General features: G+C 41.3%; 2 protein-coding genes across 3 annotated transcripts; one reads left to right on the top strand and one right to left on the bottom strand.

Annotated features, from left to right (window-relative positions):
• The first annotated feature begins 972 nt into the window (after positions 1-972).
• Positions 973-14,563, top strand: reep2 (receptor accessory protein 2). 2 transcript variants are annotated; one of them, XM_088343825.1, is made up of 8 exons: positions 973-1,175; positions 4,816-4,888; positions 8,961-9,037; positions 9,099-9,219; positions 9,283-9,396; positions 9,955-10,135; positions 12,937-13,100; positions 13,176-14,563. In XM_088343825.1, the coding sequence occupies exons 1-8, from the start codon at positions 1,144-1,146 to the stop codon at positions 13,239-13,241; spliced, it is 828 nt and encodes a 275-aa protein (XP_088199951.1). In that variant the 5' UTR covers positions 973-1,143; the 3' UTR covers positions 13,242-14,563. The 2 variants fall into 2 exon arrangements, with proteins under 2 accessions (XP_088199951.1, XP_088199953.1); XM_088343827.1 differs by lacking the exons at positions 973-1,175; positions 4,816-4,888 and adding an exon at positions 7,400-7,531.
• A 1,552-nt stretch (positions 14,564-16,115) lies between these two features.
• On the bottom strand, positions 16,116-23,287 carry rnf4 (ring finger protein 4). Its single transcript, XM_088343865.1, has 8 exons — positions 23,211-23,287; positions 22,868-22,898; positions 20,853-21,000; positions 20,095-20,236; positions 19,104-19,285; positions 18,903-19,038; positions 17,833-17,884; positions 16,116-16,416 (listed from the first exon to the last, which is right to left on the bottom strand). Exons 1-8 carry the CDS (start codon positions 23,270-23,272, stop codon positions 16,267-16,269), a joined length of 903 nt encoding a protein of 300 aa, XP_088199991.1. The 5' UTR covers positions 23,273-23,287; the 3' UTR covers positions 16,116-16,266.
• Between the last annotated feature and the right edge of the window lie 1,846 nt (positions 23,288-25,133).

Here is a 25,133-nt window from a genome sequence, read left to right as displayed (position 1 = left end):
GAAAGGTTTTTAATAAAAATGACTTCAAATATCACGTAGTGTTTTGGAGCCTCGATGGGCTACTCTATATTTGAGGAATATTTAAAGTACATATTTAATCATGAAATATGTAAAAGATAAAACGACTTGATTGAAATTAGAATCATTTTTGCATTATAATCATGTTTGACTAGCAAAATGAGAACAAAAAAGGAACAAGTTGCTGACCCTGGTTCTCGTGACGAGATGGGCCGAACCATCTTGGTAGGAGAAGACGTTGTGTTTAGGAGAACGAAATCAACAAATAGTAAACTGATTTGGGTGAGTATTTTATGAAATTAAGTTGAATGACTTGCTTTTACATTCATTTAAAAAGCTCATGTAACCTCTGAAGTGCCTTTCCTGAGCCTCATAGTTTTATGACGTTGTGCACCATACGTAAGATAATATTTAAAGTAAATATTTCATGTACATAGATAATAATATTCATGAAAATGTAATCACATTTTGCTATGGAATTCTTGTTGACCAGCAAAAGAAATGGAGCCACTAGGACAGTGCTAAGGGGCCACAGTTTGGTAGGCATTATTATTATCACGTGATAGGTTGGATCGAGCCATCTTATGGGGAGATATTTGAGTTCAGGACAATGAAATCATTAATATATGATATCAAATTAAACAACGTGGAATGTTTTAACACATTTTTTGAATTATTTTTAATTTCATTCAACATGATTGTGTCTTTTAATACTTTTCTATATTTTACGCAGCCTTTGAAGTGTCGTGGTTTTATAGTAGCGTAATTGAGAAATATTTACCGTAGATAATTAATATAATACATAAAATATAACAAATATATGGTAAACATTGGAATAATATGTTTAATTGGAATCAGCTAAAAAAAATAAAAATTAAAAAAAAAAAAAGGCAATTCCAAATGGTAGCGCGGCCCCTTTAAGAAGAGGCACACTATTTAGCATCTTCTCCAACACCCTCCTCCCGGACGCTAAACAGCTTGTAGCCGAAAAGCGCATCCCATCTTCGGCCGCTGCTCCCCGCCCGGGCCGCCCCTGACCCGTCACCCGAACAGCTTCTACCTCCCGGGCGGTATGAGGACGCCCTTACCCGAATAGCTCGTCTCCGTATCGACCTCCAAGGAAAGATGGTGTCGTGGATGATTTCGAGGATGGTGGTGTAAGTAGTCGCCGTATTTTTATTTATTTTCATTTTTTTAAAGCAGCGCCTCCATTGATCCTCTACCCGCCTGCTGTTGGACGTCCCCCCCGATAAATAACCCACCTGTCACCCCTATTTTACTCTACTAAAACACTCGTGACTTGTTTTTACTTCCACCAAAAAAAGACGTCGTTTATTGCAACCGCGAATGAATGAATGAGTTAAATAAGGACGCGTTTTATGCTAGCAGTCGCCGTGAGCTAGCACCACCTGACAAACATAAAACGCCACTTTCGCTCCTTGGACGACATCAAACACTTTTATAAGCGGTATTTTCATCCTAAAGAAACTTATAAAAGGTGGATTTGGTTCCCAAGGAAGTAAGTGGCTTGTAAATATAGGATGACAAGACAATTAACCGATTTACCCATCCCTTGTTTGGGTTGTCAATAATAATAATAATGATAATAATAATTATCAATACTAATAATCGTAATTGACACTGCATTTCTAATTGACGTATGCTGACTCATCCCACATCATAGTGTTGAGTATGTCAGGCTGCATTCATTAAACGAGGAATGACTCGACTAAATTCTGCAGCACTGAGGTTGTGATCCTCGAATTTTGCAAGGTGTTTGGATAGTCGTGCTTTTTTTAAACATTTTTGTTTGTAATTAACTCTATTTGATTGCATAAGCCGAATTCAGGATCTGAAAGCATCCATCTGGCCCTTCATTGCTGCACCTGAGGTGCCAGAGGGAAATCTCGATGATGCATGTGCTGTTTTTGAGTTCACAAGTGCTGCATTTTTCACACAAATGCAAGTCAAAGTACTGGACAGTATTCCAGGTTTCGTTGATTCAACCTTGTGTTTTCAAGTACTTGTAAATGTCAAGTCCTGTTTATTTGTGACGCCCTTTATCACAAGGAGTCTCGAAGGGCTGCACAGAAGATTACTGTACAGTATTTCCATCATTTCTTTTTCATTATTACCAGCAACTTTACTCAAAGTAGAATGAACTTGATTGAGTTATTGGCCTTTTAAATCTCAATCTTTGTATCACTTTGTTGTCTGTCCGTTTTTAAAGCACCTAATGCGATTTTTGTTGTTTTAATGAGCATTTAATCAATAAATGGGGCGGCGGTAGCACAGGAGTTAGAGCGCTCGTCTTGGGACAAGGGATCCCAGTTCGAATCCCGGCCCGTCCGTGTTACATGTCGAAGTGTCCTTGGGTAAGACACTGAACCCCCAATACCCCCAATAAGCAGGTTAGCGCCTCACATGGCTGCACAGATCACGGCCGCTATTGGGAAATGTGAACCACACTGTAAAGCACTTTGGGAAGTCATTGACTTGAAAAGCGCTATAGAAATGCAGATCATTTCATTTCATAAAACGCTTAAAGAAATATTATTAGGGTAGGCAGTTTAAAGATTCTGCTTTAGCCTACTCCCCTTTGGGCACACGTTTATCTACACAGTATAGTAATTTCCTTGCAAATATTTTGTTTGTCCTATTCTAGTTAGTGGTTGATGTTGATTTTTGTGCCGTGCCCAAATGAAAATCCATCAACAAAATTAGCAACTAATACGATGCTTGTCATTTATCATTTAATGCTGTTTGTTATTAAAATTTCAGTGATTAGGTATTTATATTTTAAACATTTTTAATATATTGTTTTGTGTATCATTTCAGTTTTCAATTTCGGCCCCAGATTTTCACATTGGTGCACCTTTAATGGGAATTGGTTTAAGTTTGTCATTTTTATTGGTTTATTGGTTTATTGGTGTCTGAAACAACGTCTGCATCTTTTACGTTTGCCGTACAACTTACAAAATGTCTGCGCCCGGGTGGCCGAAAACTTTTTCAAGAAAAAACAAAACAAAACGAAATATATATTTTTTTTTAGATCAAACGTTTGCTTAATTCCAATTTCAAAATCTTCGTTCGGTTTGGAAATTTCGGAATTTCGGTTGGTTTGCCAATTTGCATACACGGCAGCCAATCAGAAGCCTGCATCATATAACTTCGTGCTTCCGGACTCTCCCGAGGGTTATAAGATCGCGCATTTGCATATCATTCTCCAAAGTAGGCGCCCAGAAAACACAAGAAAAAATGGAGAAGAGGTTAGGAATCAAGCCAAAACCTCAGCCCTTGAAGAAAGATTCAAAAGAAGCTAACAAAGTGGATGACGCTACAAAACGTAAACCTACATTAAAAGCATGGTGGAAAAAGGAGTTCACGTGACTTGTAGCAGACGACGCAACGCAAACATTACATGAACGAAGATGAGTAAGCACAGGTACATACCTGTCAAGCTGTGCATTTTTTCCGTACAAAGTACGTTTATTATGCATTTTAAGACGTGTACGACGTACAAGAAAATCTGTATGGAAAAAGGCAAATTTGTCAATGATGGCTACCATCCGGTAAACACCGACGATCACCAAACGGCAAATCAATCGAGTCAAACGAGTTCGCCACGGTAGCCTCTATCTCGGTATTGTTTTTTCCGTTTCAAATGAAGCGAGCGGTTTGATGCTACTGTGCTCATGCGTCTGCCGCCTGGGGCTTTCCCATCATGCATCAGTCAACATCAGATTTCTTGTGGTAGTTGTGTAGTGAAAGGAAGTCCGTCTATTTTCAGAGAACCGGATTTTTTGGCTCGACTCATTCAAGAGAGCCGGCTCTCCGACGGCTCACTTGTTTTGTTGCATTATATTACGAATGATGATGTTGTATAAAGAAGTTAAGAAAAAAAGGAGAAAATGAAAAAAGACAGGTTTGTGGTTACCCCTTGAATCAGTATATTACCACCAATAATTGAATGCAGAAAATGAATTTATCATTTGAATAAGAAAATGGATTATTCTACCTAATTCTACTTGCATGTATTTTTTCCTTCTACAGTGAAAGTCCAAGCGACTTCATTTTATAATAAAGCTTATTCATGTCGAGCAACTCAGTATCTCACAACAAAATGTTCATGAACAATATATATGATATAAGGAAACACACGTACAATAAACACGTTCGGGGAAAAAAAAATGGTGTAAGATTATTTTGTATTTTGTAAGAAAAATTAGGACGGTTTGTAAGGGCGTGGAGCCCTGGAGCGCCACAGCTATGCTGATGGCAGATGGAAAACAGCCATGTCCAATCCATGCAATCAATGTTAGAAGTGGATTTATAATCAACTTCATTTGAAAGTGTTCTATATTCTGATGATCAATCCTTAATACTTTGCAACAATGGTTTTTTTGCGATGAGTCGTCTTATTGTGTTTTAAGTTGGGAAATATGTCCGCTAAGTTTTTCTCCCGACTTTCAGACACTGGTTTAGCGCTATCCGGTTTTTACTTTTTTTTCTGTTATTGCTCTCGTCTGCCATCTTACTTTTTCCGTCCCACTACTAGGGCTATAGCTGATATCTTATCTCACTTCCCGAGTCTGTATTTAGCAGGTTTGTGTGTTCCGCTGCCGCTGATCACATCAAAACAAAGATTGAGATCGCGTAGAAAGTGGAGAGATAAAATACAGCTCAGCGGGAAATCGCATGTTTAGGTTTTAGCCTTTCAAAACCGACCGGTTCGGTTTTTCCATTTCTTGTCATTTGAAGCGGATTCTAGATTGATTTTTGTTTCGTCTTTCCTAGCCTCGCCTTCGGGACGCTCTACCCGGCATACGCGTCCTACAAGGCTGTCAAAACGAAGAATGTGAAGGAATACGTGAGTATCACCCCTGGTTACAAAATCCAAATGCATCCTATTTGTTGTGAGGTTTTTTTTTCTTCTTTTAATATTTTGCCTCCCGAGTTGCCGTGGACCGTGTTTGCCTCCGCTGAGTTTTTACTGGTTTGTTTTGCTCTATATTGGTTACGCTCAGGCTCAGGTTTTGAACTCTACTCTCGTAATAGTTCACCTAAGGATGCATAGTAATTATCGGTCTGATAAACACCCATTAATAGATGGATAGTTTATTCATCCCCGTAGGGAAATTGACACTTCCAGCAGTACCCTTGTGTTGAAAACAAAACAATAATAAGTAAAAGGAATATAATACATAAATACCCAATGTAACGTGTTGATATAGAGTATTTGAATAGTGCTGCATAAAATACACACTGTAATAAAAACAGGGTAATATGCAATGTGAGGGTGTGGTTTAATGTGGGCTTTTACTCCCCCGGGTGGAGTTAAAGAGCCTCATGGCATGAGGAAGAAATGAACTCCTCAGTCTGACCGTGGAACAAGACTGTGACAGAAAAAGATAAATCAAGACCTAATTAGTCACTTGACACCGCTTTATAATATTCAATCGGTCGACTCTTACTTGTTACAACGATTCAAAGCTTTTTTGTTGTTCATTAGAATATATTTTGATACTCCATGTTTTTTTTTCAGAGTTTCTGTAATGTGCTTGAAATGCTGATTGATTTGAGATTGACAGATCTTTAAGATTAATAGCTTCCCAACCAAGTCTGCCAACAAGTTTCTTAATCAACGTGTTACTTTTTACGACTAGACATAGAAGAAAGTGCACTGTACGTTTTTGAACGTTAAGTCCCTCAGCAAATCAATCAAATTAATTTGGTCCATGTGCGCCGCTTTTAGTCAAGTAATTGTCATTTATCACAAGAAGTCTCAAAAGGCTGTACATACTACTGTTCTAACATCCCCTGATCTAAAACCTACATAAAGGCAAGGAAAAACTCAAAAACCTTAGCATGAAGAGAATGAACAGACACCATCAACGTGAAACATAGGTAATAAGAGAATTTCCAGTAGACGGCTTTCTGAGGTCAACATCATTCATAAGCTATTGAATATATGTTTTAAGCCTGTATTTAAACAGTTCCACTAAGGTTGCAGATCAAATCTGAGGTTAGAGCTTTCTCCAGCAATGGGGCCCGAACGGAGAACTCTCTTGAATCTGCGGATCTCTTCTTGGCCCATTTTCCAAGCAAAGGCTAAGAGCAGGAACATAGGAGGAAATGAAATCTAAACGATATGAGGGGGCATGCATAATTTATCATTGGAAACCTCTACAGCTGTAATTGGCCAAATGCTACCTACATTTTAACCCAAGGCAACAGATGGTACTGGTTTCCATGGTTACCAGTAGCAGGAGAAGCCTCCTGATCTGACTCAGATACAGCACCTTCATTATCTGGTCGCCGTTGTTTTTGGTGTGAAGCGTCATCCCGCTCATTATAAATGACACTGATACAAAATGCTACATCACGGCAGAATTTTTTTTTTTTTTTTTTGCTCCCTTCTTTTTTAAATCCCTTCAGTTTTATTGTATTAATTTTATCCAGGACTATTCAGGAATTTTTGGAGACAATTTGTCACACAAATAATCACGATTGATAAATATATAGTGTCATGTTTTTTCCCCCCTGCATTATATGCTACTATGATACTATAAGCTTAATTTCAATGCCGGGATCGCAGGTTTTTGGGAAACTTTAGGATGAAACTGGTGAATGTAAGTAGGACTGTTTCACATACAGTCTAAATGGCAGCCTAGACACAAAAAAAAGATAAAAAAGGAAGAGTTTATTTGTGCGCATGTAAGGATTTCACATACTTGCACGCGCAACTAAAGGAGCTGCCATGATGATTTCAGCCAGTAGATGGCATCAGTTACAGAGACTCCCTTTTAATAAAGAAGAGCAATTTAAAGGTCAAGAAATCATTATTAACCCAATATTCTGTTCCTATCATTAAAACAACTGCAACGGTGCAGGATTTCAGAACCATGCACAGGGGAGGTAACCGCTCCTAGTATATTTGACTTCACTTTTTAGTAAAAAAGTGCAAAAATGAGGTGCACGGATGAGAAAAAATACCCTTCGTTTCAACACACATAAAGTGACTACGGCAGTAGAGCGGATTCATTTCTCTTTGCTTGGCTTTCATTTTAAGATTTCGACACATTTCGAGTGAATGCAGCTAACGGCAGTAGGCAAAAATCTCTTTTGTTTGTGTCAAGTGCTAAAGCTTTCAAAACATAGTAAAAAGAAGGTATATGTGAAAAAAATATTCGCCATCAGACGAATAAGGGACCTTCTCGTTCACCTCCTCCCTGGTTGAAAACCAGGAGCATCGGCGCTCTGGCCCGATGCCCGGATTAGAACTAAAAAAACAATCTCCTCCTTCCTGCTAGGTTGCCATAGCAACCCCTCATTCACGCACACGACAACAGAAAGAGAAAATGCTGTGTGTGGGACACCATTTTTACAACTCTTGATTTGTTTGCTCCAATTCTGTCGTTGGAATGATTTCTTTTTTTAATCGTGTGCGCGGAAAGCGTAACGTGACATTTTAGAGCGATGCCCTACGTGAGTGTTTCATAACCCTTTGGAGGTATGTTGCCTGTGAAAAAAAAACCGATCGAAAAACATTTTGCTTCAGTTTTATATCTTGAACCTTTTACATTTTCATATCAGGCAATAATTTGGCCTAAGTACACGATCTTCTTTTTTCCTGATTTCCTACAATATACTTGGATTGAGCGAAAATTCATGACAACTGAAACCTCTTTTTAACGAAATTTTTTTAAACTCGTGAAAAAGAAAAATATGACTTAAAATGAGCAAAGATTTGATTGATTGTAAACTCTAGTGTCGTCTTAAAAAAGACGTGCCCAAATCGCTGCCTGAGCATAAAAATGTGATCATTTTAATGAACCAATTTTCTTCTTTTTCTATGGCTTTACTTGTTTTAGTTGTCAAAACAAAGGTAATAGTTCAAACATGCATTCTTTTTCCTTTTTTTACACCACATTTTAGTTGTATTTTTTTAAATAGACCGTTTATTTAATCTATTTGTCCAAAAACTAGAAATACTTAAATGACCTAAATATTTTCTATTTGGAAACAAGAGTAATCGCTAAAATATGCATTATTCCCCCCTCCCTTTTTAACTACTGTTAGTATTCGACATTTCGTTCTGTGTACATTGTTACACAGAATGACAATACAAGGAAATTATTATTATATTATTATTATTATTAATTTTTTTCCGTTTTTTAGAAATGGTGAAATGGTCTGCATTTATATAGCGCTTTTCAAGCGAAGACCTCCCAAAGTGCTTTACAATGTGCTTCACACTTCCCCATTCACACACACACACTCACACACCAATAGCGGCCATGCAAGGCGCCGACCTGCTTATTGGGGGCATTAGGGATTCAGTGTCTTGCCCAAGGACACTTCCACATATGACACGGAGGAGACGCTCTTAAAAATATCTATTTTATTTCAATGGTTTATTTAAGCATTTTTAAAATGAATGAAAAGGAGCAGAAATAAAACAAGTTATACTCAAATTCCATAATAATAATCATAATAATAATATTCGTATGAATTAAATTAGTTAAGTGTTTTTCCAATTGTTGACTAAAATCCTTTTCCTGGGAAAATGCTTTTTATTCTACATTTGACTTAATTTCTCTAACTGGACCTTTTTGTAGGTAATATCAAAGTCTTCTGGGGTGTTAAAGGCCCCCGGATTGGAACTTTTTCTGAGACTCTTAGACTTTGTTTTAGGGATCGGTAGGGGAAGATGTCAGCTGTGTTACCGGGCAGAGAGCAGCTGATGATTTTATGGGCAGTGGTGCTGACGAACTTGAATGGGTTTTCTGCCCGCAGCCGTGATTCCGGCCTATCGCACCGTTTTGTGTCTTTGGCAAAAAAAGTCATCCGTACCGATATGCTTGTATGTGGTTCAACCTCAGACGCTGGTCGTTAGAAGACGGCTAATATAGCGTCTATTGATTTTTCCCCGCATTCAGGTCAAGTGGATGATGTACTGGATCGTGTTTGCCTTGTTCTCCACGGCAGAGACGGCCACAGACCTGTTTCTATCATGGTGAGGTCGGATCATCGTTCTCCATGTGACTCGGATTCATGTATTTGTTTTTTTTGAGCAGGTTTCCTTTCTACTTCGAGTTGAAGATCGCCTTCGTGATCTGGCTCTTGTCGCCGTACACAAAGGGATCCAGTGTTCTTTATCGAAAGTTTGTCCACCCGACTTTGTCCAGCAAGGAGAAGGTAGGGCTCAATGGTTTTGCTCTCTTTTGTTTTGTCTATAGATGTCTTTTACATCTGTTCTAGGAAATCGACGAATACATTGCACAGGCCAAAGACAGGAGCTACGAGACGATGATGAGGTTCGGCAAAAGGGGCCTGAACTTGGCTGCCAATGCTGCCGTCACCGCGGCCGCCAAGGTGAGGGGGAAAGATCTTTGATTCTGTTTTTTTTTTCTTTACTGAAATAACTTCAGGTTCTCTGAGGATTTGGTTGGGTTTATTTTAAGTATATAAAACACAGGAGGGAAACAGAAAATCCTTGCACTTAAATCTGTAAACAATCGGCATAACAGCCAGTTAAACGGAAAAAATTGTTTGTGACCAGATACTCATTTTCTACTGTAATTTGGAAATACATTCTTAAAAAACTAAACAATGAGATTTTCTGTTTTTTTTATACATTTAGTCTCTCATGTTTGAGGTTTACTCTTATTGACAATAACATGCCCGTCTTATCTTTTTAAGTAGGATAACTTGTATATTATGGAAAACAAGCTTTTTTGTCTGCTATCTTTTATGTGGGAACAAGCTTCTTGGTCTATGCTACAATTGAGCTTCTTCTATGTCCAAAATTAGCACTATGAGTTTGAGCACAAAGATGATGTCTTCAACACCAAAAATTTGCATCTTTATCCTCTGCAGAGGATCAGAAAGATGGAATAGTGTGTCATGCCCCGCATTCTGCTTGTTGCGCAGGGCCAAGGAGTCCTCTCAGATAAGCTTCGCAGTTTCAGCATGCAGGACTTAACGCTCCTCAACGCGGAGGACCGACTGTCCCTCCACCCCGCAGATGGACGCAACAGACGCGACTCGGTGGACGAGATGAGCCCGGGGGCCAGCACGCTCCCCCGGGCCAGGAGCGCCTCCGGCCGACAGAGTAAGATCCGTTTTTTTTTTTTTTTATGAGTTTGGTGTCTCCGATTTTGTTGTCGATCGCGGTTTCTGAAAAAAACTCGCGACTCTTATCATTTCTTCTTTATTATGCACACTTTATCAAAAGCCAGTAGAAAAGGGTCTCAATTGGTATAAATAAAGTTATATTGAATGAACAAATGAATGAAAACTTTATTAAAATAACAGCAGAACAAAAACAATAACTCAACAACAAAATAATGTTGACATAACATGTTGGAAAAGGGGTAGTCAGAAGCAGACGCTTATTTTCCCTACCCCTTCATCTTCCTTATTAATTACATTTCACAGATAGCTCCTCTTGTGTCTAATATAACAAAATCTCACGGATATACGTATTACATAGGTCAGATTATAATAATTACAATAATCACATATTTTGTACACAAATTATTGTAGTACCCATCTATTAATGTTACAATGCTACTAGTCACTAAATATCATTGAGACACCAATGATAACAACAACAATAGCAATAATAAGTTATGATATAGAAATAGTAACAATAACAAGGTTAACTATAGTTGTAAACGCAGTATTCACAATCCTCCGTATCACTTATACACCATTTTCTTCATCTCTGCATTCCCCCAGGAATGTTTTTTTTGTATTTAAATGTGAACACGTGAATGATCTGGTCTTGTAAATTGTTCCAAAGTTGGACTCCGCACGCACACGCACATACTTTTCCTGGTGGTTCTCACCTTTGGGATTTTGAATTTACGACAGCCCCTGAAGTTATAACGTCCCTCTTTCACTGTTTTTTCGTATTCGTGGCATCAATGTGTCCAATGACGCTAATAACCCTGTAATGTTGGTGATCAATGAGGAAGTCGTCAGCCCTGTATCACCTTTACATAGAAACGGATTCAGATTTGTCAGCTCTGACGGACTCTTACTGCAAATGTAAAGCAGGCTTTGTACACCGTATCGTTTTCCCTTCTGAGTTGCAGATATGTTACCTCGCTCTTATTTCTTGGCACGTATAATGCTATAAAAGAAGCAAAATTTTCTTGAGAGTTTCTGTGCAGATAACTAGATCATTTCATAACTTATGAAAGAACTAACCTGTTCTGTATTTTTGAAGGCGTGTCCAGGTTTTTATTTCATGGTATGATACCAAAAGAATGTGGCATGCTTTGAGGCTGATGGGGTGCCGTGTTATAACCTACCCAACTTCTGCCTAAATTCCATCCAGCCATCGATCCATTATCCGCACCGCTTATTCTCAGTAGGGTCGCGGGGGTGCTGGAGCCCATCCCAGCCATCCTTGGGCAGTGGGCAGGGGACACCCTCAACCGGTTGCCAGCCAGTCGCAGGGCACACAGAGACGGATAACTCACTCGCTAGGGACAATTTAGACCAGCGAATTGACCTCACGTGCATGTTTTTTGAATGTGGGAACATGCAAACCCCACACAGGAAGGTTCAATCTCATGACCTCAGAACCGGTCTGCACATGCGCTAACCTCTGCCCTACCGTGCTGCCCGCGTAAACTTCAATTTAATAAAAGTAGAAGACTGTAGAACAAATGACTTTGTTAGGGTTCCCGTCAGTCATCTTCATGTTGTGTTGAACGTGAGGGCAACGGCAACACTTCTCCAAATTAGATTTTGGCTGAGGAAAAGGCAGATCCTCACCCCTATAATCATTGTTATAAGTGCCCCAGACACATCGTCAAGCCATTTTTGATACTTACAAAGCGACTCCCGGAACAAAATACATTCGTAAGTATAGGTACCATTGTACAAGTGTGCGGATCGCATGCGATACAAAGACGGAGGACCAAAATCGGCAGCTACCGGCCGTCATCGTCCCTATGTACTGATTAGAACAAGCGTTGTCTGATCCATTACTGCACCGACAAATCCCGGTAAATGCACTGAAATACACCGGGTATATCAAAGATGATTGATTATATTAAGACCTTGTCTAGTGTGCCACAGAAAACTGCACAAATGTATCTTTTCAAAAAAAGCACGCCATTGGTCCATACCTTTACTTTTTTCCAGTGAGCAGGCGAGTCGTTAACATTCCTCATCTATAGATACCAGCAGATGAATATTTTTCTCCCTTTTATACATTATTTATCTGCTTATGAGATTCTACAGGGAAATGTATCTAATGACTTATTTAGTTTGATGAATCTGTTAAGAATTTTGCTGCAAATATAATGAAACAAATCAAATAAAGCAAACATATTTTGCTTTTTTTTTTAAATTCTATAAAAACAACAATTTTTTTGTTCCACTGGCAGATCATCTTGCTCATTTTAAAGCACTTCTTATAAAAACTATTTTCCTGGTAAAACAACATTTAAAAAATAGCCGACGTTACAGTTGAAAAATACAGTAAAATTGTACATGATGGCAAAATTATTCATCCAAATAATTCACGTGCAATTATCTCCTGAACTACAGTGACGAAATGATTGACCAAAAAAACATAATCATTAAAAGCTAGGGTACCGCGTTTGAGGTGTCCTTCAAAAGTTGAAAGTAGAGAATTCTCTCATGTACATAAAAAAGCCTTTCTATTTAGTTTTCCACTGCACCTATCTGCTTTTATCTTCCTTTTAGCAACACTGTACCGAGACACACAACAAAGTAGGTCAACGTTAAGGGTGGTTGGAAAGTGACTTTATGCTTGCCACTGCAGTTTTGTTCTTGTGGAATGAAAGTGGTGAAAATAAGAAAAGGCCAACCCAAAAGATGAAAAAGGAAGTCGATTCAAGCACATTTAAAGTTTCCTGTCCAAATTTACAGCTCGTTCCATGGCCTCCAACTCCCTCGCCGACGAGATCTCGTCTCACCGCGGCTCCGACCAATCGGACGCTAGAACGGAGCATTCTGACGAGGACGGCGCCGAAAAGCCCGTGAAGCGGACCGCCGCCGCCAAAACCGCCAAAAAACCCGCAGCAAAGACCGAGGTAATTAAGAAAAAAAAGAAACGCTTCAATTGCCGACCGGTTTTGTTTGTCCTCTACTTTCTTCTTCTTTCATAGACTCAAAGCAAGACGGTGAAGAAGGCACCAAAGAAGAAAACCACCAATGCAGAGACGCCTCCGTGAGGGCGGGCTTTACTTTTTCCGGTCTCTACACGAACACACAAACGCGAGCGATCCGCCGTTTCTTTTTCACGTTTCGGGGCACCGTTTTGTCCCGCTTTGCCTCCGTAGCGAGCTTTTTAATTCACGTTTCTGTTTTTGTGTAACGCGAGTCTTTTTAGGTTAGAAAATCCGTCCCGATTCCTGACGGAGGCGCGCGTCGAGCTCGGCAAAGTTTTGGCTCGCTTATGCTTTTCTCGAATTTCCTCTTGAGGGATCATTTATTGACATATGTGGCATTTTCACAAATCATGGCCACTTCCTAGTCGTAGTTGATTTCTTTTTGAATTCACCATCACGTTCCCAAAAACTTGTAAGCTTCTTAATCGGCTGTCTTTTGCTCAGCTTTGATTGCTATTAAATACTTTTAATCGTCAGATGATCATATTTTTTGTGTAAATAGAGAGTTGAGGACGCGGCCTGTTTCCTTGGCTTGGAATTTTAAAAAGGTGCAAGAGCAGCTGTCAACACTAGAGGGCGACAAATATCGCCCGAGCCTCATTGTAAATAGACGACACAGTGCAAGTTGGCTTGCCTTATTTTATTGTCCGGGCTATCCGATTTGTGTTTTGTTCCGTTTTCTCAACTTTTAGGGAAATGGAAGACGAGTCGGTTTAATGTGATCTGGGTTTGCCATCTCCTTTGAAAATCTGCTGTGATGTATTCTAGATGATTAATGAACACATTAAAACCTAATATGTTTAGGCTTAGGGAGTTCGAGTTGGTGATAGTGGTTGAGGTAGGATTAGGGCTTCAGAGTTTTGGGTAAAAGTTTAAACAAGGGTTTAGGGTAGGAGTTATTATGGGGTTCAGGAGTTTAGGGGGCTAGAGGTTAGGGTAGGCCTTAGGAATGGGGTTTAAAAGGGTTTAGGTAGATGTAGGATGTTCACTTAAGGGGTAGGGTTTAGGATTAGGGATTAGTTTACAGTACAGGGTTAGGGTAAGGCTGGATTTAAGAGTTATGGTAGGATTAGCGGGTTGGGGGTTTAAGGTAAAGGGTTAGTTTAGGGTTTCGATTGGGTTTAAGGTTTACGTCCATATTGCTGCTGGAATACAAAAATAATAAAAGTTGACATCCTGTTTTAGTCCTCTGCAACACGAGCGGCACAGTAAAGAGAGATCTTTTGACGTTTATTCCCGCCTTTGGCAAGGTAGGAGTAAAAGTATTGTTGCAGACCCAGGTCCTGTCATGTTCATTTGTGCAAATTTCTCAATGTGAAACACAAAAGGTGTGTGAGCTGGAACATGTATGTCTTATAAACAGTTAATAAAGGAATTCGAATGGGTTTGACATTCTAATTTGATGTGAAATGTAACTATTTAGAATTGATGTTTTCTATCGGGCAGATAAGTATTTTCGCACCTGGCTTTGGCAACATCAAGTTGACCTATTCCAACCTGCAGCTTGTTTTTCTCTCGCGCTTCTCTGGGTGTTGTCTGGCGGGCCGGATTCAATCCATTAGCGGGCCTGATCTGGCCCGCGGGCTGCCTGTTCGACGCCTGTGCTTTAGGCCTACCCTGTCCTTTATGAAGGAAAAAAAGTGCGTTAAAAATGCAATGACTTTTGAGGGTGCTTGGCTTGAAATTGGGGGTACGGAAACGCTGGTTACGCGCTTGTTGTGGGTTTGTTAAATCAATGTTGTTTTTCTCTTGTATTTTTGTAGTATTGCTGGAGTATTTTGTAGTATTCTTGATGTTTCTGAAGTCTCGTTTTAGTATTACTGCAATGTAGGAGAAAATACAGGTTCGATATCAGTCTTTCCAGCATCAAAATCGTAATATTTGTAGCATTTCCCAAGTTAATTCTTAGTTTTTCTGTAGTATTTTTGTATTATTACCGTCATTTTATGATATGATTACCGTATTTGTATTTCTCTAGTTTTCCCGCGATTATGTTTCTGTCGGTACATTCTATAACAATACAGAACCTGGAGTGGTTTTACTTTTACTGGTTGTTTTCTTTCGGTCCACTAGAGGGAGTAAACGTGAGCCTCTCTCCTGCCGAGGTGGCACCATCTAGTGGGGGTAAAATGCCCTTACAGAAGTTTCAGCTCTTGGAGCAAAATGATTACTAAACTAAATATCAAATTTAGTGCCTAAAATCAGGGACATCATTCATTAATTGCATTTTGAGAAGAAAAAACACTCCTATAGCAATACTACTGCACAAATATCAGAAAAATATCAAAGAAAGACGACAGAAATAATATTTTGGAGATACTTCTGCACAGATATTACAGAAGTTCAACTACAGTCATCATAAAAAAATAATTCTACCAACGAAATCATGACAAATACTAAAATACTGTCAAAATACAACGACTGGAATCTTACAAAAAATACTACAAATACTAAAATTAAAAATACTAAACTATGATTACACTGAATCCCTAATGCCCCCGATATAGCAAGTCGGCCCCTTGCGTGGCTGCGTGGAAAAGCGCGATATAAATGCAGACCATTTCCCATTGTTTATCACCGTTTCCGAGGTTTGGTTTTTGTGACTTGGCTGCAACCGTTCCGTTGTTTTAAACCCTTTGTGAGTTTGTGATTAAAAAGCCTCATTTTTCAGGAAATCCCAAGGTTTCCTGCTTTTGGGTCCGCTGCAAAATCCCAACGCGTGTAGATCGGCGACTTGAAAAAGTGCAGAAAAAAGGTACGGAAAAGTAGGGGGGGGGGTGCACAGAACCCGATGGAAAAGGTACCTAAAAGGAGTGAAAATGCCAACGTTGAGAAAAGTGTGGGATAAAGTAGCGCAAGACTGTAGAAAATAGTATAGGAAATGTAAAGACGAAGCTCAAATTGCCAAAAGTGAACAAATGTACCTTAAAAACCAAGTATCGGTATTGAAATCTCTTTATTTTCCGAAAGGGATAAGAACGGGAAAGCGCTCCGTGAAACGTAAATGAGAAGACGCGGACGGGCTGGATCTCGGAGGCCGGCCGCTTTACCTACGAGGCGCCGGGGGGTCGGCGCCTCCTTCGGCGCCTCATATGTAGAGAGGGTGGTACTGTCGAGGCGTGGTGCGTTTTCGGCAGGTGGGACATTTGTACGCTTGCGCCAGGGCGTCCCGGAGGCACTGGCTGCAGAAGACGTGGCCGCATTGGGTGGCCACCGCCAAACGCCCGCTCTCCACCATCTAAAAAAACAGAGAAGGCGGAAAGAGTGCTATGCCAGATACTCATCCGATGAATTACCAAAGGGTTCCTACACCTTTTAGGAACCAAATCAAGCTACTTTCAAGGCCAACTTTTCCAGGGCCTGGAAAGGCAGAAATCCAGCGCCCACCAAAACACATCATTTCTTTGATGACAAAAGGGGCTATCTTGCCGCTAGCGCATACTTTGTGCTATTTGAGCTGTTCCTATCCAAGATCTTTTCGAGTCAATGGGCTGCTACAAACTGACACCAATTCTGTTATTCTACTTCAACCATTGGCTATTAAAATCCGGTTTCAATCTTGTATTTTGAACATCCACAAACGCACGTGCCATTTTTTTTACCTTGCCGGGGAAAAGCACGAGCACGTCGACTCACATCTACTGCCTTTTCGTACGTCATCGACGTCGCTTATGGTCGAGCGCGGTGCTTCGCGAGCGGTGGGTCGGTAACAAAAGTCTTTTTCGACGGCTCGCAGATAAATGTGAAAATCTGTGGGTCAGTGACACTCCTAAACACGAGACGGCGATAAAACCCCGCACGTGCCAGTTCACACCGCAGTCAAAAAAGTCATTTTGGAGACTATACAGAGACTCTAGTTACCGGGATCAAAAACGGCCATTCGGATAAACGCAATCCTTCATACTTTCAATTTGAATTCAAAGCAAAATGAGAAGATTTGAAATCAACACGTTAACCAGGAGAGGGCACGACCGCACCGTTCTACGTTTGTGTTGACGGAATCCTTAAGCGCCAGAAAATTCCTAAGCAAAATACGCAAGAAAACGCATACCCGAACATTGTTAACGATGTCATTATGTCGACAAACGTAAATAAAAAGGCTCAAAATAGAACATTTTGAGAGCATATACTGTACCCGCTTCAATGGCAGACCCGTGTACGTCCTTTTTGGATTTTGCCAGTTTTCCACTTTTTCTTATCACTAACCTTCTTGGGAGCCGTTATTAATAAAACCCACAGAATCAAACACGATCGGGACAGAGCCGATTAAAAAAACGGGTAGAAGAGACGGAACGGGCCATTACTGCCATCTACTGTTAAGGCTTATTTTTTCATTTCTCGATTCTCAGCATATTTTGCCAAGGCAGAGGCTTAAGACCCACTAATGGCTCCCAACCCACCAGTTGACAAACACTCTCCGAGAAAGAAGTTTACAATTTCGAGTAGTAGTTCGTTCTCATAGAATTCGTTTGAAAAAAGGAAATGAAGTTATGTGTTTTATCAAGCGGGTTCAAAAATTGTATCCGCCGTATTTCCCAGATGATACGGCGCAATTTTACATTTTGGGGCCAATTTGGAGTTTTTGGGTGCGCGTTAGAGTCCGGAATATATGTGAAATGAGCGTGTGCAACACAAGATGGCGCTCTCCTCTCACCTCCGAGTAGGAGTCCATGCAGATGGGGCAGCTGATGCTTCCCGAGGCCTGCCTGAGTGCACACAAAAACACGGAGCGCCTCCTTATTACGAAACACAGAAGCCGATGACGGAATGCATTTTCTCACGACGCGCTTTTCATATATGGGCAACTATCGGAGAGGACTCTTCTCACCCCGGCCACCACTTCTTTGAACCGTTGCCCCATGGGACACAGTCACTTGCAAAAGTATTGCCAGAACAGGCCTTTTTATGGTATTCTCTCTTAAAGGCCACTCTTCCATATAGGGCAGATTTATGCAGAATTGTCTCCTGCACGGATTGTTCTACCTCGCCTGTGTATGCCCGCATGTCGTCCGATGTGATCCTGGGGCTCTTGGTCGCTTCTCTGATTAGTTTTCTCCTCGTTTGGAATAAAAGGTTAGAGGGAGGGACGGCCAAGTCTTTGTAGGTTGGCATTGATACGGCGCCCTCTCCTTTTTGAACAACGTTTTAGGAGATGTGTAAATGTTGCAAAGATTTCTAATATTCCGTTCCCGCTTTAAACTTTGCCACAACTTTATCCTGCCTGCTGTGTTTTTGAGTCTTCGCAATACTGTCTGTTCAGATGCATTTAAACAGAGACCTCATAAGACATAGCTGTTATCGTTAGTCATTTAGGTCAACATTGGATCCATCCCAAAGTCATCGGGGAAACTCTAGAGTCAGTTGGCTGAGCCTAGAACACAGGGGGCCGACAACACCTACTTTTCATTTTTTTAAATGTATTGTATTTTCACGACTATGGGGCACACCAGGTTATAAGGTTATGTCCTATATTTTCCATACATAAGGCGCAGCGGACTAAAAGGCGCTACAGTGGGAACATCTATAAAACAGTCAGACTGAACTAGTCAAACATATTCACCCCTTAACATATTTCAGTGACTGGTAAGACGGTCCAGGCACCTATGTGCTTCTCAATAGTTAAGGGGTTAAGTGTACAGCTTGAAAGTTTTTGGGGGTCCAATACTTTTTCCGGGCACCGTGTCGCGTGGCTTGCTTTTGGACGAGCCGCGTGTCGGATCTCACCTGGCGTCGCCGTTTAGCGGAAGGGAAGAGGAGACGTCCCCGCCGGGGAAAGGAGACGAGACGTCCACTTCGTCCTCGCTGCTGCTGCTGCAGACCACGTAACTTTGTCGGGAGCGGGTCCTGCCGTCTTGCGCGTCTGATGGGAGGACAAAAATCGAGTCACGACCGCTCCGTATCCGCCCCGCGTCGGACGTGCGTTACCTTCATCCACCAGCTGGGGCGGCGTCGAGGTCGCAGGACGGCGGAAAAAAAGGAGAAGAAGAATGAGTTGCGAACTTCCAGGTTTTGAGGCTTTTTCGGACCTGTAAAAGACTTCCATCTGGGTGCACGTTATACACGAGGTTTTACGGTAGTTTATTAGAGCGGTGTTTTTCAAGCTTTTTTAAGCCAGGGCATGTTTTTGACATTGGAAACATTTTGCGGCGCACCAACAACCAAAAATGTTATAAAACGACAGTGAACAGTATGTTTAACGACAATATGATTTATAATACCCCCAGTTTTGACAACGACATATTTGCAGAAAATGATTCATAAATGTTTAATAAAAATGTGAATTTTAAAAAGTGACATCGGATCATTTCTCACGGCACACGAGTCTGTCGCGGCGGTTGAAAATCACTGTATTAGAGCAACGTTTGACCACATTCGCACATCGGATGCGACGGGAATCAAACCCGGATCGCGGCGGCGAGGGCACCGAATCCTAACCGATAGAACACGAGAGAGGTAGATGACATAGGAAAAGGCATTCCATTTGATTTTTACGATACTGGAAACGAAGGTTAGAGTCTTGCATCCTACCGGGGCAAATGTAAGCATATCGTTTGAGAAACTCGCATGTTTAAAACACAACGGAGGACCGCTCATGATCCCAAGGTGAGAAGTGTGACCGCGTCACATACCAGAAGGTGAACACATACCATTTGCAGCATTTTAAGACACTTTTAGGAAAAAACCCGGCATTATGTTTTACATATTTTTTGCATACTTTGACAGGGGCTCCGGTGCGACTCGAGCGTGAGATTATGAACACATTATGATATCATTTCGAGCGTTATTTTCTCACTCAAGCGCAGGAGGGCACCGTGTCGACCTTTTCAACATCGCCTGTTATTTCTGTCAACAACTGAGAAGCGCTGTCGGATGAAAACCGTAGCTGAAAATGGTGAACGGGGGACGGAGATTTCACGAGATCCTACAATTCATTTTGTTACCGACGCGTCTATCATTTTGTGTTACCACAACAGAATCGTTGCTGGTGAGGTCCACCACTTGCGTTGCCTGGGTCGCCTCCGACGTCAGGTCCACCACCTCCTCCGGCTCCTCCGCACCTGAACACAACGCCGTCCGCCGCACCTCATGACAGAGTCTCCGTCAGGTCAGAGCCTGGCTCTCATACCCATTAGAAATAAAACACTCTCGCCGAGGCCGGACCGGTACATGCGAGAGAGAGAACGACAGAGACACAGGCCGACAGAGGGAGAAAGAAAGAAAAGAAACAAAGAAAAAGAATGAGAGAAAGAAAAAGAGAAAGAGGAAAAAATGACAGAAGAAATAAAAGAAAACGAATGAGAAAAGGTAAAAGAGGAGAGAATAGAGAAAGAAACAATATATGGGGAAAGAAAGACTAAGAGAGAGATAAACGATAATGGACACAGAAAAAGAGAGAAAAGGGGAAGGAGCGAAAGAGAAAAAAGAATGAGGAGAGAGAAAAAGAGAACGAAGATAAGAGAAGGAAACACAGCTCCGATTGCTTTGCGAGCGTTGCCTGGCTTGGGCCACGTCAAGGGAACATATTTAAGAGAGCGGCTCGTTTTTCTCACGCGCTCCTCTCAGCAGGCCGGATCCAAACCTTTGGGGGGCCGCACCTTTGCCATTCCTGGGCGAACGGTTTGAAAGGCGGGCCACTCTGCTCGAATCGTGTTTGGCTTAACGCGAGGCACTCACCGTCTTGGGAGTTGTCCATCACGTGAATGGTCCGGGCCGCGTGGAGCGCTTGGCCAGCGGGCGGCGCCAGGCTGAGGTGATCCCGGACACGTAGTTTGCGCGTTCGGCTCGCGCGCAGGCTCCGAGGGCTACTTCTTTTTCTCTGCGCCTGAAAACACAAAAAGCGCAACGGTGGTCGGCATCTGCCGGCACGCGGAACGCTACCGGGGCTCGAGTTGATACCGGGGCCCGGTTCGGTACCAGGCCACGTGCAAAAGGAAATGACGTTTTTTGGGGAGGCTGCGACCGGGGGCCCTTTAACGGTCTATAGGGCGCACTTGCAAATTTCTCTATTTTGATGTGCGCTTGGTCGTCCAGGAAATACAGTATCTGGCGAGTTGGTTTGAAGAAGGTCTTTTCTTTTTTCAAAACTTTATTGTCAAATGCGCTCTATGCGGCACAGACGAAATAACTTCCTCTTCCCCGAGTGTAAACTTAGCACAATACACATAGCAGCGAGGCCAAACAAAAGCATGAATCCAAAAACCTAAAAAGATTACGGTTTGGAATTTAATACAAATGTGCAAACTTCAAAAAAACTTTAAAAAAAAAAAAAGCACTACCTCGGCAATATTTTTGCCTTCAAACTCGTTTTTACGCTTTCGGTCTTTGCGTTTATCCGTGTTAACCTTGGAGTGTCATGTCCACTGTTCTATTCTCTTTATCTGAATGATACAAGACTGAAAAAAGGAGAATATTGTTACAAAACTCTTGATTTTAGCCAAGGTTATTGACGTAATGCCATACGTTCGCAGTTCATTACAAATCAACCGAAGTCCTTTACAGTTTTGATGTGGCCGATGATTGCCAGAACTCAAATATGCAGAGGCAAATGATTATTATAGAATCATAACATACTATACAAGTCAGGCTGAAACGATATTAAAACGATAAAAGATTCGATTTGGAACGAATCCTGAACGAATGACGTCCGGGCTTTTGAATTGTATTGCGGAAAGGAAAACGAACGCCGTTGGTAAAGTTATTTTTCAGCCACTCAAAAGAGCTGTAGAAAAACATTCAGAGTACAATAATAACACGACCAGGAACACCTCATGCATGGACTACTGCTTGAGACTTACCATGTGAGGAAAGGCCACTGTCTTTAAATACATGAGCTATTCTTCCAATATCCTTTTTTTTCTAATATCCTGAAGTTCAAAATCAAGAGCCTTCAGCTGGTCAAAAAAGGCTGCAGCCGGGCTTTTAACGGAGACAAGAAAGTTGAATCGCATTACCCCGATTTGAGCTCGGAAAGCGTTCTCCATCCGGACCCCGGTGCTGTGGGATGCTCTTCCCCCTGAGATTGGATCTGCGACCTCAGTGGAAATGTGTCAATCTAAACTTAAAACACACTTCTATTCTATAGCATATGACTCACCTAGATTTTATGTTGACAATATCTGTGGATTATGTGCCCTAATGTACGTTTTAGATGAGGGGACGGTGTCATAAGTCTGTAGTTGGCAATAGTCTTTGAGACTCTTTGTGATGAAGGGCCTGACAAATAAACGTGACTTGACTTGACTTTGGAAAAGAAGACGTTTTATTATTCATGTAAATCACTCGTGAGGGCGTCATAAATGATCGACGTTTTAATGGTTGATGCTATTTCCCCCACAATCTGTTTTCTGTTATTAGTGTCAATAAATGTGTTCAAACCAAAAAAACTCTGAAAGATTACAAGGTGGTTAATATTAGTAGTAGTATATAAAGAACTTTAGCACACTATTCGAATGTTCAGGACTAAATTGCTGGTTTTATTGAGGAAACGTGGACTTTACATATGGCTCAGAACGGCTTCACTCTCTCATGATTTCTTACGGGGGGAAAAAATCAATTCAGACCTCAAACCTGAAAAGATGAAGTTCCAATACACCGTCATCGAGTTCGAAGACAAAAGTACAAATCAAATTTGGATTTGATGACATTTCAAACAGCGTTTCGGGTCCATAAAGTGAAAGTGTGCTACTTACATTGTTGCTCATTGCGGGAAGGAGGCGGCAGCTGGTGACGTTGAGCACACGCCGAGAAAAATCATTTAATAATTAGAATCCATTGAGAGAGAATAGGAGAAAAAAAACGCCAAAAGTCGCCTTGTTTTGGTTGCAAGGAGCTAGCCTTGCTCACTTCCTCTAGGTTGCTATTAGCGTAGCTAAACTCGTTGGTTTCCAAGCTGGCTTTTTGAGCAATAATTTGAGCTCAAACGTCGCGAACAGCCATTCGTTGTTGGTATTTACAACTAAATTTGCAGTCAATGTGAACAAATAAGGACAAAGACACTCATGCTCCTGCTAGCAGATGCTAATGCTGACGTGCCTGGCTACTTCCGGTTCACGCTCGCCCTCTTGTGGACAAACGACTCCGGCGCATGAAAACATTTTAAGCGTGATTTAGCGACAGATATATTTTCAGGTGTATCATTAAATGCGGTTTGGGATATTCAAATGCTAAGAATGAATCATTCTTCACGGAGGATAAGACCGGACAAAAAAGGACTCACTCGCGCCCAGTGCTGAGGTGTTCAAAGATCGCTCATGCGGTGGGAAATCCTACACAAACCTCCCCAAAAACGAATTATTCTTTGGAGCTTTTTGGCACAAAATCTTTCTAAAAAGTCATTTAGGCGATTAAGGTCCGCTTGGTGCAGTGACAGTCTAATTTCCCGCGACCTGACGTAGACGTTTCCCTGCCCGGAAGCGAGTATTTGAACGTGTGGTAGCGCCGCCCTGTTGGACTGGAGGGGGGGGGTGACAAAATCCAGTCATCGAGTCTCGTGTGACCCTTTTTCGTTTGGTCGAAAATTGAAACATTTCAAGTCGAATTGGCACGAAACAGTCAAACAACTATACAAAATCAACCAGGTGGAAGGAATAGGGGCTGCAGAAGCACGTGGACAATATCCAAATAAAGTAAGCGCCCCCTGGCGGACTTAAAGACATGCGGCCCAGGTCGGACCCACCAAGCGTTTTAATCGGGCCCAAGAGAAAAATGACTTGCAGTTTGAATTAGGTGGAGTGAATGTCACCAAAGCCAGGCGTCATATTTATGTCTCCCTTTCTCTCTATTTTTTCAGTCTCTCTCCATCTTTTTTTTCTCTTCCTCGTTTTCTTCGTCTCTCTCTCTCTATTTTCCCTCTTTTTATCTTTCTCCCTTACGGCCTCTATCTATTTTTCGGGTTTCAAACGATAAGGTTTCCAAAAATCAAGTCAAGTCATGTTTATTTGTGACACCCTTAATCACAAAGAATCTCAAAGGGCTGCACAGATCACAGACTATTGCAAACTACAGACTATGACACCATCCCCTGATCTTAAACCTCCACGAGGGCAAGGAAAAACTCAAAAACCTCAGCAAGAGGAAAATGAAGAAACAAGAAGTAAGTTTAAATGAGGTCAAAGTTCTCTGTAGATTGAAACAATGAATGCTTTTATAATATAGTAGCACGGAACGTTTTTGCAACTAATCAATTTAGGGGATAATGTTTGATAATTATTGGTCATTAGAAAAAAACAAATGAATCTGAAGAGTCGTTTGGGAGCCAAAAGAGCAGGCTCCTTTCGGAGAGTCATGCCACAAGAGGCAGTTCCCTGATAAGAGCCGGAATTCCCACCACCGTGTTACAATAACCTTCTGTAAAGTGTCATTTGAAGACAAAACGGCAATCCCAAAAGCAGCGCTGGCTGCTGATATTTAATACTGTCATTTACTAAATCATTGATATGAGTATTACATTTAAAACTCATATAGGAGATATGGTCTGTTTACTCACAAGACACGTTTTCTATGGGTTCACCGCTGTCCGGTGCCGAACAAACAAAAGTGGCTTTCCGATTCGTCAACTTTGCACAAGTTTTCGAGTTCCCTTTTTTTGCTCTGGCGTCCTCCGCTCCCCGTCGAAGCGCCCTCGCCAAAGGGAGCTTTTCGTATCTTCCAGGAGTCAAAGCAAACAAAGACGCTTCCGAGTGGAAAAGGACCGACGGTGCGTTGCAGAAGCCACAAAGCGCCATCCATCGCATTTCTTCAAGACATTTTCCATGTCCTCCTCATTATTCGAATATCGAACTTTTGGACGAACCGAAAAACAACAGAATACTGGAACAATAACCCCCAAAAAATCAAAGTGTATGTCAATTTATAAACACAAATACATAAAAATGTGTGCCATACACGTGCAGCAAATAAGTCAGATACCCTTTTCCAAAGTTTCTATTATATACGGAATACCATGGAAGGAAAAAT

The sequence above is a fragment of the Urocampus carinirostris genome, chromosome 9 (assembly GCF_059441175.1).
Source record: "Urocampus carinirostris isolate Australia breed hairy pipefish chromosome 9, RoL_Ucar_1.0, whole genome shotgun sequence".
In the NCBI taxonomy this organism is placed as follows: domain Eukaryota; kingdom Metazoa; phylum Chordata; class Actinopteri; order Syngnathiformes; family Syngnathidae; genus Urocampus; species Urocampus carinirostris.
This window is presented reverse-complemented; position numbering and strand designations above follow the sequence as displayed.